The following is a 12,699-nucleotide window of genomic DNA, read 5'->3' on the forward strand; positions in this document are numbered from 1 at the left end:
TACTCTCCAAACAGCAGTTTCAGTGATGGTGCTGTGGCGCCCTCTAGTGGTTGCGGTTGCAGCACTTCACTCTTCCTCCTATACGTTTGGGTTTTTATATAGTTAAAAAACGCAGGTGATGTGATTTATGGGGCACATAAATACACATAAGATATAGCTCAATAAAATAAAAAAGATCGACTTTCCCTTCACAAATCAGCTCATATACAATATTTTCAAGCCAATGTTGACATATCCAATATTAATCATTTCCAACCAAGTCGTTTGATTGTGGAGCTTTTCTCTTTTGCGCAATAGGGGGAATTTCCTTTCACTGTCGAGCTGCTGGAACTGTCCCGTTTCCAGTAAACATCATGTAAATCCGTTACATAACAGGAGTGAAAGTGAAAGTAAGATATAACAAAGCGCATCAGTGCAGACCGAAGCAGAACAAGAGCAGACTTCAGACTTCGCTGGGACATAAATCGGACACATCATGGCTGGTAAGTACAATGAAGACTCTGATCAATGTGCAAATAGCTTTACAGTTTCCAGTGGGTGCGTTTTTGTCGGAGTTGATCTAATTTTAGTAACTGTATTTCGTATTGAGGTAATAGGTGTAGATGTTATATAATGCAGCCTAATGTGAAAGCACAGTATTGTAGATATGCAGAATACAACTTTTTTTTTTACTATTCTTGTAAGTACAATAGCATTCAAAGTACACAGAGGCTGGACAAGCGAACATCATCTGTCACGAGTTAGATTTACATCTTTCAGGTCAGCCGTGGAATCTACAGTGTCTCATTATGTTTACATTGCATGAACACATACAATTTGCACAAAGTTATTATTGGAAACGTTACTTCCCTCCCTTAAACACCTTTTAGGGCTTTGAAAAGTATTCTCTCCTATACACTCTAGGCCTATCCTTATCCTTTATCTGGCTAGTTTCATCATCGTGGGCTGTAGCGCCCCCAAGTGGCCAGGATAGTCCTGAGCAGATGGTAAAAACATCCTATTTTTATTATACTGAATGTTTCCTTATTTTCTCTTTTCAGACTCACACACCAGGCGCATTGTTCTTCTTGGAAAGACTGGATCAGGAAAGAGCAGCCTGGCCAACACTCTGTTTGGAGAAAGTGATGTTTTCCAGGTAGAGATTTGCATTAATTATTATAAAGGTCTGTGAAAAATCACCCCTTCTGGAACCAGCTTAACATGGTGAAGGGGTTTGAGCACCCGTGTGATCCTGGAGCTCTGTTGTCGGGGGCTTCGTGCCTGGTCCTATAGGTCAGTGTTTCCCAACCAGGGGTACGGGGACCCCGGGGGTACTCGAGGACTTAGCAGGGGGTACTTGGAACTATTTCAGATTGAAAAAAGGGGAAAATGTAACATAATTTTTTAAAGGAAAAGCTATATTTTTCAGTAAAATATGTTGCTTTGGGAGAATTTTAGGTTTATTTGGACTGTCCCTTTTTCTTACAAATACCTCTTTTAAGTAAATACTTTTTAAATAAACTCTAACACCCTTGAGGTGGGGGGTACACGGTTGACCAATGAGAGGCCAAAGGGGTACGAAAGATGAAAAACGTTGGGAACTATAGGTGACGGGTCAGACAAAGAGCCTCTTATGAGAGACCAACACGCCCGGTTAGAACCATGAGGCCGTCCTCCTGTGGACCCACCACCTGCAGGGGGCGCCATAGGGGCTGGTGCAGTGTGATTGGGGCAGCTCCAACAACTGCCCCCATGACCCGGAAACGGAAAAGTGGAAGAAAATGGATGGATGTGATAAATCAATTGCATCGTTTTTCTGAAACTAATAATAGTTGTCATTGTGACTTAATCTCTTAACTCCCGCCTGAACCGAGAGGATCGTTTTTTCTCATGTCATCAGATTTTTTTTCCATCATTTTTTTGTTGGGTATTCAACTCATTTTTGTAACTTTTTTGTCATTTTTTTGTCATTTTTCCGTCAATTTTTTATCAATTTTTTGTCATTCTTTTTTTTTGTCACATTTTGTCACATTTTTGTATTTTTTTTTGTTCGATTTTTTTCATTTTTTCGTCCATTTTTCGTCCATTTTTTGTCAATTTCTGGTGACATTTTTGTGACATTTTTGCCACTTTTTCATCAATTTTTCGTCACTTTTTGTCAATGTTTTCTCATTTTTTTGTCACATTTCCATCATTGTTTTCGTCTCAGTTTTGTTACTATTTTCACAGCTTTTTTCCAGAAGCTTTTGGACTGGGGTAAAACCAAACTGGAGAAAATGTGCTCGGTTCAGGTGGGAGTTAAAGGGTTAAATAATCATGACTTGGTGTCATGTATATGAACCATCACCAACTAGACATTACATTATGAACAAAAACAAAGTATAAACTACTGTGGGAAACAGTAGTTTACTTAAATAATTTGTCTGATGCTGCTGTATCTTATCTTTCTCTACACATCATAACAATTCACTTATAGTATTTTAGTATTTGTTATGAATTATTCCAACCAATTATTCATAAAGAGCCCTGTAGAGTTCAGGAGTGTGATGTCATATCGCTAAGCATTATGGGATTAGCAGCAATTGTAATGCATATTTTAAAAGTTAAAATACTGGAGTTATTGTTCACATTAAAACACTTGGACGCCACAGTGAGTTAGATGTTTTTACCAGCAGTAACTCAGCAGCTAACAGAGATGTTCCACGGCTTTTTTCTCCATTTTAATGCTGTTTTTAGCTAATGTCAGTCAATGGAGCTGCAAAGATGGCGGATCTCCATGGTAACTGTGGAATTTCTATTTCCAGGTGAATCATTTGCCAAACTCTGGCACAAAGCTCTGCAAGTCCAAAATCAAAACCGTCAACGGCAGAAGCCTCCAGCTGATCGACACTCCCGGTTTCTTCGACACTGACCCGAAAAGCAGCGAGCTGAGCCCCGAGCTCCTCAAGTGCATCAGCGAGTGCGCCCCGGGACCCCACGCCTTCCTCCTCGTGCTGAAGATGGAGAAGTACACGGTGCTGGAGCAGGCGGTTGTGGCTCTGATGCTCAGGTATTTCTCCAGAGAGGTTCTCAACTACACCACGGTGGTCTTCACCCGCGGCGACGACCTCCCACAGGGGATGAAGATCGAGGAGTGGGTGGAACAGAATGAAGATCTGAGAAACCTGGTGGGGAAGTGCGGAAAGCGCTGTCACGTGATCGACAATAGATACTGGAACAACAGCCAGGATCCGTACAGAAACAACCAGCACCAGATCGAGGAGGTTCTGAAGACCATCGACCAAACTGTGAGAGGGAACAAAGGAGGATACTACACCAACGAGATGCTGGGGCAGGTTAATGCTAAAATACAACAGCAGGAGGCGCTGATCGGAAAGTCTTCACCGAACATGTCAGCAGGGGGAATTCTGCAAAAGGCCAAAGAATTTGTGGTGAGGGAAATGGAAAGTGTAGGTCTAGTGATCGGAGGTCTTTTGGGGGCATTTGTCGGGGGAATAGGAGTGTCTGCCATAGCCACCGCTTTCGGAGTTCCATGTTTCTGGGCTGGTGTGGCCATGGTGGGAGGGGGCCTGTTGGGAGGGCTGGTAGGGTATGCACTGGTGAGAGCACTGATGCCAGCACAGCGAGAGGCAGAGCGGTATAAAACAGATGTGGATAACCTCTGGGACCAGCTGCAGAAAGTCAGGAAACACACTTTGCTGTGACGGCCTCCAGGTCCAGTGGTAGAACTTAGAGGCACAATGAGAAACACAGGATTATTTCCTTGTCTCCATGTGTTACTACAGTATACAACACCCATGTCCATCTTTACCCTTATCCTTATCTGTATTTTCATTGTTTAATTAACCATTATCCTACTGTCTTAACTCCCACCTGAACCGAGCACATTTTCTCCAGTTTGGCTTTACCCCAGTCCAAAAGATTCTGGAAAAAAGCTGTGAAAATAGCAACAAAACTGAGACGAAAACAATGATGGAAATGTGACAAAAAAGCGGGAAAACATTGACAAAAAGTGACGAAAAATTTATGAAAAAGTGGCAAAAATGTTACAAGAAATTGACAAAAAAAATGACAAAAATTTGACAAAAATGATAAAAAATTGATAAAAAAATGACCCAAAAAAATGACAAAAATGTGATAAAAAATTTGACAAAAAAAATTACAAAAATGTGACAAAAAATGATCAAAAATTTGATGAAAAATTGATGAAAAAATGACAAAAATGTGACAAAAATGTGATAAAAATATGACAAAAAATGACAAAAATGTGACAATAAATGATCAAATATTTGATAAAAAATGTGACAAAAAATGACAAAAAATGTACAAAAAATGTACAAAAAATGTACAACAATTTTACAAAAAATTGACAAAAATGTGACAAAAAATTACAAACAAGTTCCGAAAACAACAAACAAATGATGGGGAAAAAATCTGATGACATGAGAAAAAAAGATCCTCTCGGTTCAGGCGGGAGTTAAGAGGTTAACCATATCGCCTACTTCTGTAAAGTGTAACATTTTACTTATACCCTCAACATTCTTTCAACTTTTAATTATTATATATCATTATTAATACTAGATTCTCTTTTGTAAACTGAGTGGTAATATGGAATTATATAACTTCAATAAAGACAAGTCATCACTACGTTTGTTTTGGAGGTTTTTTCAACCATGAGCAGGAGCATATTTATAAGAACTGACTGATGAAATAACAGCCTCCGTTAGGAACTTCTGTCACAATGTGGTGTTGGCAGATAAGGCCTTACCAGTTTGTAATCAGTGATGTGGGATGGATTTAATCATGGTAACGGCAGAGTACCAGAGCCAAATGAATGGTACGTCTGAAGTGTTTTATTTGACACAACGCCTGGTCAATGAAGGTTCTTGAGTCGTCTTCTGTCCTCTGTAGATGGAAGTGTTGAACGTCCAGTAATCAAATAATGGATTTGGATGATGACCTAACCCAGAGGTAGGCAACGTCAGGCCCGGGGGCTAAATCCGGCCCTCTGGCACAGAACCTCTGGCCCCCAAGATGATTTTGAGAAATATTAATAGCAAATAACAGATCAAACACCTGTTAAAGTAAGTCTTAAAATGTGAGAAACAGTGTCAGTATTTTAAAAATGTCCTGTCAGAACAGCCCGCTTGGTCATATATAATGACAGTGATTCTCAACTGGTGGGTCGGGAGCCTAAAGTGGAACCATTTTCAGTGGGTCGTGAGTCTATGGGGAACTTTTATTCAACATTTTCCATCTGAAACTGCACGGAAACACTAACTGTGTCTGTTAAAATGAATGTTATTGGGTTGTTTTGATCATAATTTCAGTCTTAAAGGGAAACAAAAAACTTGTGTGGAAAAAAACAATATTTTATACGATATATGACAAATTACAGTTTTATTTGGTTCCGCGGCTTGTTGCGAGGGTAATGGTGGATCCCAAAGCCACTCGGGAACCACTGATGTAAAACATTGGCATTTGCACATTTGCATTTGGCATTTGTTCTGTACTTTAGGCGACAATGTTGAGGTTCGGCCCTTGGGTGTTGAGGCAATGATGAAAATCAGCCTCCACGATGCAAACTCACCGACCCCTGACCGAACCTGTTTAAATCTCATATTTGGCTGCCTTTAGACGACATCCCCATGGAGGCGAGCTGGAGAAAAGCTGTACAAATGTGACCATTTATTTACCATTTCCACTTTATATCTGGAGCTGGGTCGCAGAGGCATCAGTCTGAGACTTCCCTCTCTTCGCACTCTTCCTCCTGCAGCTTTTCTTGGGGGCTTTTCAAGGCCTTACATTAATTTATTTAAACATGAACAGCCCCTTGAGATGAACAATCTTTCTCTTCTCTTTATCTCTCTTTATCTCTAAATCGTTTTAAATAAAAAAAAAGGTCTATTGTTTTTATCCTGCACTTGAAGCTCTTCCAATCACAACAATCGCTCACTGATACAGATACAGAACTCACTGCACTGCTTTGCCGATGCCCCGGAGGCATCGAGCAGCAGCGGTTGTAGCCGAAAGTGTGGTCTGGTCCGTGAATATTAAAAGACCGGTCCGGACCATTACGGACCATGACCTCTTGGGGCGCTGTGCACTGGTCCGAGTGGTCCCTGATGGTCCCTGAGATGGTCTCTAGGTCCCTCGAATGGTCTTTGGGCTGAATTAATGGTCCTGTGTATTATGTGTGGCAGGAGTGGAGTCCTAATAGGTCTATATCAATATTTCTCATTCATATTGAGGAAAACCAACGATTTGTTTTGGGAAGATTTTTTATTTGAAAATCATATTCTTTTTCCGGATGGTTTTCAACATCATCTGTTTCAAACATTGCTCTATATTCATTCCAACCAACTTTGGGTGGGTGGTCGGAGGGGCAAACTGGTTGCCTTGCTTCTGTCAGTCTACCCCAGGGCAGCTGTGGCTACAATAGTAGCTTGCCACCACCGAGTATGGAGTGAACGAATAGTGCAATGTAAAGCGTCTTTGAGTGTCCAGAAAAGCGCTGTATAAAACCAATGCATTATTAATTTATTGAAATAATGTTACACTCCCCTTTTTATACACTTCCCCTTTCATCTTGCTTTACATTTCTGGAATTACATAGTGCAGATGGTCGATGGTTTGATTTCCTGTGTAGCTCTATGAATTTATTTGTTTATTGTGACAATTAATGTGATCTTTGGATGATTTTTTGCTGTTTGGTAATTAGCCTAAACTCATATAAAGTTAATACACTGAATAGTATTTGCTCCCATTTTATAAGTCCCTACTAATAGATCAGTAGTTATCATATTAAACAGGTTAATTCACTGTTCTCTTACCTCTGGACATGGGACTGGACTCTGCACTAGAGAATTACAGGAGTCACCTTTGGGGATGCTGTTCACTAGTCCGCCAGTGGTTTGTAACAGACCGTGGTCCTTGAAGTGGTCCTTGGGCCCATGCAAGAATCAGGGACCACTGGTCCGAGTGGTCCAGACCAGTCAGGGACCGGTCCCTGAGATGGTCCTTGGTCTGAGTCAATGGTACCTGTTACTTATGACTGGTTTCTGCTTCATACTTATGACTGGTTTCTGCTTCATACAAGCATAAGGGACCACTGACTGGTCTCTGCTTCATACAGGCATCAGGGACCACTGGTCCGAGTGGTCCGGACCACTGGTCCGAGTGGTCCGGACCACTGGTCCGAGTGGTTCGGACCAGTCAGGGACCGGTCCCTGAGATGGTCCTTGGTCTGAGTCAATGGTACCTGTTATTTATGACTGGTTTCTGCTTCATACAAGCATAAGGGACCACTGGTCTGAGTGGTCCGGACCACTGGTCCAAGTGGTCCGGACCAGTCAGGGACCGGTCCCTGAGATGGTCCTTGGTCTGAGTCAATGGTACCTGTGGCCTGTGACTGGTCTCTGCTTCATACAGGCATCAGGGACCACTGGTTCAAGTGGTCCGGACCAGTCAGGGACCAGTCCCTGAGATGGTCCTTGGTCTGAGTCAATGGTACCTGTTACTTATGACTGGTTTCTGCTTCATACAAGCATAAGGGACCACTGGTCTGAGTGGTCCGGACCACTGGTCCAAGTGGTCCGGACCAGTCAGGGACCGGTCCCTGAGATGGTCCTTGGTCTGAGTCAATGGTACCTGTGGCCTGTGACTGGTCTCTGCTTCATACAGGCATCAGGGACCACTGGTTCAAGTGGTCCGGACCAGTCAGGGACCAGTCCCTGAGATGGTCCTTGGTCTGAGTCAATGGTACCTGTTACTTATGACTGGTTTCTGCTTCATACAAGCATAAGGGACCACTGGTCCGAGTGGTCCGGACCAGTCAGGGACCGGTCCCTGACATGGTCCTTGGTCTGAATCAATGGTAGAATAGTAGCCTACATGTTACTTATGACTGGTTTCTGCTTCATACAGGCATCACTGGTCCGAGTGGTCCGGACCAGTCAGGGACCGGTCCCTGACATGGTGCTGCTGATCACGTGGACCACGTGGGTGCTGCTCTGCTCAGCGAAGCTCAGGCCAATTTGCGCTAATAACATATAACAATAATAAAATGATTCAAGAACTTGTAAAGCCACCACTCCGTTCCGGTTCATAACATTAATCCATGTCTTGTAGGACTGCGGAACAATCTGAACTAGTCCTGCTTGCAGGGCTCCATAGGCAGAGCGCCGGGCTAATGCGTATAAGGTCGGTGGATCGATCCTGTCCCCACCTTTTTTGTTTTTGACTGGGAACCCACTGGGAAAAACATTAATGCTGATCCGTAAATTCAGTTTATTTGGACATTTTAAAAACTGCACAGTTATCAATGATGCTAAGAATCATTATCATTAACCGTAAAATGCTTCTGTGTTTTGAAACCAAATATAACACTTTCAGTCATTCTCGAACCACGAACTCTTGATATCGCAGTCATACACGTAACCCGTTAGGCCACGTAATATCTACAATAATCACAGAATTTCAGTTCATTTAGTCTATAATCGTAATGAGTACAACTAAAAAAAGATCATTAATGTCGCAAATGTGCGTATTTCATTTGGTTGGAATGAATATAGAGCAATGTTTGAAACAGATGATGTCGAAAACCATCCAGAAAAAGAATATGATTTTCAAATAAAAAATCTTCCCAAAACAAATCGTTGGTTTTCCTCAATATGAATGAGAAGTATTGATATAGACCTATTAGGACTCCACTCCTGCCACACATAATACACAGGACCATTAATTCAGCCCAAAGACCATTCGAGGGACCTAGAGACCATCTCAGGGACCATCAGGGACCACTCGGACCAGTGCACAGCGCCCCAAGAGGTCATGGTCCGTAATGGTCCGGACCGGTCTTTTAATATTCACGGACCAGACCACATTTTCGGCTACAACCCCCTCTCGCATCGAGGGATGGTTCAAATTTCCCTGCAGGAACAATAATGTTCACCTTAACATAACCTGAAATGCAAACTTCCTCCCAGAGTGAGCACAAAGACCAACCGGGAGATTTACATCAGTGGTTCCCAAACTTATAATGAGCCTATATCAAGAAGCAAAATGTATCTGAATTCAAGTCTGTCAGTGTTCGTGAAAACATAATTTTTGACCAAATGTGTTGCATTAAAACGCGAGTCTTTGGTGGAAAGTCTATTGTGGTTTCCTGTAAGATGTGCAAAGAACATGAGCTGCTGTATTTCCTGTGAAAAAAGCACCACAGAAAATAGACTCTTATAATAAAACTCTGAAAGATATGATTGAACATTGCTTTAATTTATACTTCAACTAACTCATGTTTTTTGTGTCATTTTTTACAATGTTTTGCTCTTTCTGGTTCAAACGGGAAGTGAAATACTGCATTAGCATGAATATACAGTGTTGCCTTGTTGTTACACAGAACTTAATTGATTCTTTTGGCTTTATTCCTTCTTATTTTCGCTGAATGACTAAAGTATGTCAGTTCACAAGACACATCGTCAAAATCTTTGCATAAAATGAACAACCAGCAGGGGGCGTTTCTTCACAGCAGCCTGTCACACATAAACTGCAAATAAAAGCAGAATCTGATGAGAACCTTCAAAGACTCCACAGACAGTGAAGAGGAAGCAGCACAGAGAGACAAAGAGAAACGGCAAAATGGAGGGTGAGTTCTGTCCACTTCTGCCTGTGTTTACTGCAGTTATAGCTGATAATGTTTAAAATGGCTGTGGTTTGTAACCTGCAAAGCAAAGAGTGAGAAAGCCTAAATTATCGGCTGACTAGAGTTGAGGCTACTGTTTGGAAGCCATTTAAAAATGTCATATTCATGCAGTAAAGGGATTTCTCCACTGTGAGCCTGATAAAGTCTTATCATGGGCTGTCAAAGATACTATCAGGCTGTAGCATTGTCTGTGACTAAGATTGAACAGCACCGTTTCTGTTGAATAAGCAACTTCACACAAAACTAAATGCTGCACAAATTGTCATTGTTCTAAATGTTTTGCATTTTTCTGACACAGGTTTTTAAGCATTTTTTAAGTCTTTTGCTGCCTGACCAACAAAAAGTCAATCTCTATATATATTTTACTTTTTTGGACCTTTATTTAAGTCCCATTGAGATTAAGAATGTAATTTCCAGGGGATCCTCTATTGTACATGTTTTTGTGGTAAGGGAAACTGGAGGCTCGAGTGCCAACCACTGTGCCACTCTGACCTGGAGTCGCTGCAGTTGATCAGGTCTCGGTTTGTGCCCAAAGAAAGATCAGCTGAACATCCTGAATGACCAGGTTATTCCCTTAATGGGTTCGTCCCAGATCTTTGACCCCATTCAGGATCTTTGGGATGTGCTGGAGACAGTGTTAATTTTGACATATTTTATTTTAGTTTTAGTCTTAGTCTTTTGACTAAAATGGAATTTAATTTTAGTCAAGATTTAGTCCAATTTTTTTTTAAATTTTAGTCTAGTTTTAGTCGACTAAATTAAGGACTAATTTAGTCGACTTATATTTATAATATTCGGCACGGTAGCGCAGCGGTTAGTGCTCTCGCTTCACAGCTAGAAGGTCCAGGTTTGATTCCCACCTGGACGGGGCCTTTCTGTGTGGAGTTTGCATGTTCTCCCCGTGTCTGCGTAGGTTTCCTCCGGGCACTCCGGTTTCCCCTACCACTAAAAACATGCACAATAGGCCAGGATGAATGATGTGTGTGAGTGAATGTATGGTGGTGTCAGAGGGTCCGGTGGCGCAGACGTGTGTAGTCACGAAAGCGCTTCTGGCAGTGGTTTACCGAGTGTGGAATGAATGTACAATTGTCTCATGTAAAGCGCTTTGTGACTATATGTCTGTGTGAAAGGCGCTATATAAATAAAGATCTTCTACTTCTTCTATTCATTATAATCATATTTAATCTTGTTCCTCTGCTTCATGGAGCTGCTCCACATGAACAAAGCTCAGACCTGTTTATTTGGCAGTGAATTTACATGATCTGAGGCTCTTTCAGACGGTCAATAGAAGTTTGGCTGATTTTAGTCTCTCCCTTTCATTTTTATTTAGTCTTATTTTAGTGACTAAAATATCTGGACATTTTAGTCATAGTTTTAGTCCAATTTTCGTCAAAAATATCACTTTGACTAAAATTAAGACTAAATATTTTAGTCGATGAAATGAACACTGGCTGGAGAAGGCTTTAGAATAGAAGAACACCTCAAGAGAACAACACTGGATCTTTTATCATTGCAGAAGCTTATCAAAACAAACCAAATATCAGAGCATGTTTTTCTGCTGGTCTGCAGTTTAAAATCACATTATGAACCTGAAATGAATGAGCATTATTTGTTATTTGAAGTAACATGCACTTATGTCCTTTTGTAGAACAAACCTCTACTCGGATCGTCATCCTGGGCAAAACTGGCGTCGGGCGGAGCAGCCTGGCAAACTCCATCCTGGGGGAGGACCTGTTCCCCGTCAGCCACGCCTCTATTTCTGAAAGCACGTGTTGCACGGAAACAAAAGTAGTCAACAATAAGAGATCTATCACTTTGATTGAAAGTCCAGGTTTCTTTGACACGTGTGGACCTGAGGACTTGTTAAAAGCTGCTTTGATCAAGTGCATCACCGAGTGCGCTCCCGGCCCACACGCTTTCCTCATCGTGCTCAAAGTTGAAAAATACACAGAGCACGAGAAACAAATCGTAGAGGAAATCAGCCAGTCTGTCTCAGAGGAGGCGTTCAAGTTCGCCTCTGTTGTCTTCACGCACGGAGATCAACTCGCAAAAGGAATGACCATAGAAGAGTTCACCAGTCAGAATGAGGATCTTGCAGGTTTAGTGCGAAAATGCGGCGGCCGGTGTCATGTTGTTGATAACAAATACTGGGAAACCGGACAGGATGAATACAGAAATAACAAGCTTCAAGTGGCTCGAATACTTGAAACAATCGACCAAATAAGTCGAGCGAATGGCAACAGCTACTACACCAATGACACGCTGGAAACAGTGGAGAAAGAACTAGAGGAGGAGGAGGATAAACTCAGACAGGGTGCTTTGGTGAAGAGGCCTCAGCGAGAGATCAGGGCCTACGCAAAAAGAAGCGTTTTTCAAGCAATAATGCGCAGACTCACAGGTGCAGCAACTGGCTTCATAATGGGAGCCTTTCTGGGGATGCTGGAATGTTCTATTTTTTCTGTGGGTGGTCTGCAAACAGCAGTATGGGCCGGTGCGAGGAGAGGAGCAGGGATGGGGTTCAGGGTGGCAGGACATGCAGACAGTCCAGTGGGAGCAGTGGAGAGAGTGTTGGATGAGATCAGCAACGAAGTAGATTAAGGGACTGCAATGGATTATTTAGAACCTTTGCTTAACCCTTTAATGTCACTCCCTACACACTTTTTTTTCTAACCACAAACATCAATGTTATTATTATTATTATTATTATTATTATTATTATTAGTCCTGTATGTTGCCTTTTCATTATAGTTGCTAGTTTATTGCCTCTGCTTTTCTCCTTTAACCATATTTTTTTTAATGTTTCATATGAATATCATGTCAAGTAATGCACAGATTGAATGCAACAACTTCATGTCAATCTGTCTTATCAGTCATTAACCTGATGTAAAACACAGAATAAACATGTGTGTTTTTTTTGAAACATTGTCTTTATTGAAATTGCATGATTGCATAAAGCTCTACCATCAGCCTTTTCTAGATCAGATGAAACAGATAATGGAAAAACAGGAATTCACGTG

The 12,699-nt window shown here is 41.6% G+C and overlaps 1 protein-coding gene across 1 annotated transcript; it reads left to right on the forward strand.

Annotated features, from left to right (window-relative positions):
* Positions 1–1,015: 1,015 nt before the first annotated feature.
* Positions 1,016–12,303, forward strand: LOC306981026 (GTPase IMAP family member 8-like; the record flags this gene model as incomplete). The annotated part of the gene is made up of 5 exons (XM_079580572.1): positions 1,016–1,135; positions 2,784–3,680; positions 7,906–7,983; positions 9,574–9,625; positions 11,331–12,303. The coding sequence occupies 5 exons, from the start codon at positions 1,016–1,018 to the stop codon at positions 12,278–12,280; spliced, it is 2,097 nt and encodes a 698-aa protein (XP_079436698.1). The 3' UTR covers positions 12,281–12,303.
* Between the last annotated feature and the right edge of the window lie 396 nt (positions 12,304–12,699).

This window comes from Gobius niger (assembly GCF_951799975.1).
Source record: "Gobius niger genome assembly, chromosome: 21".
NCBI lineage: Eukaryota > Metazoa > Chordata > Actinopteri > Gobiiformes > Gobiidae > Gobius > Gobius niger.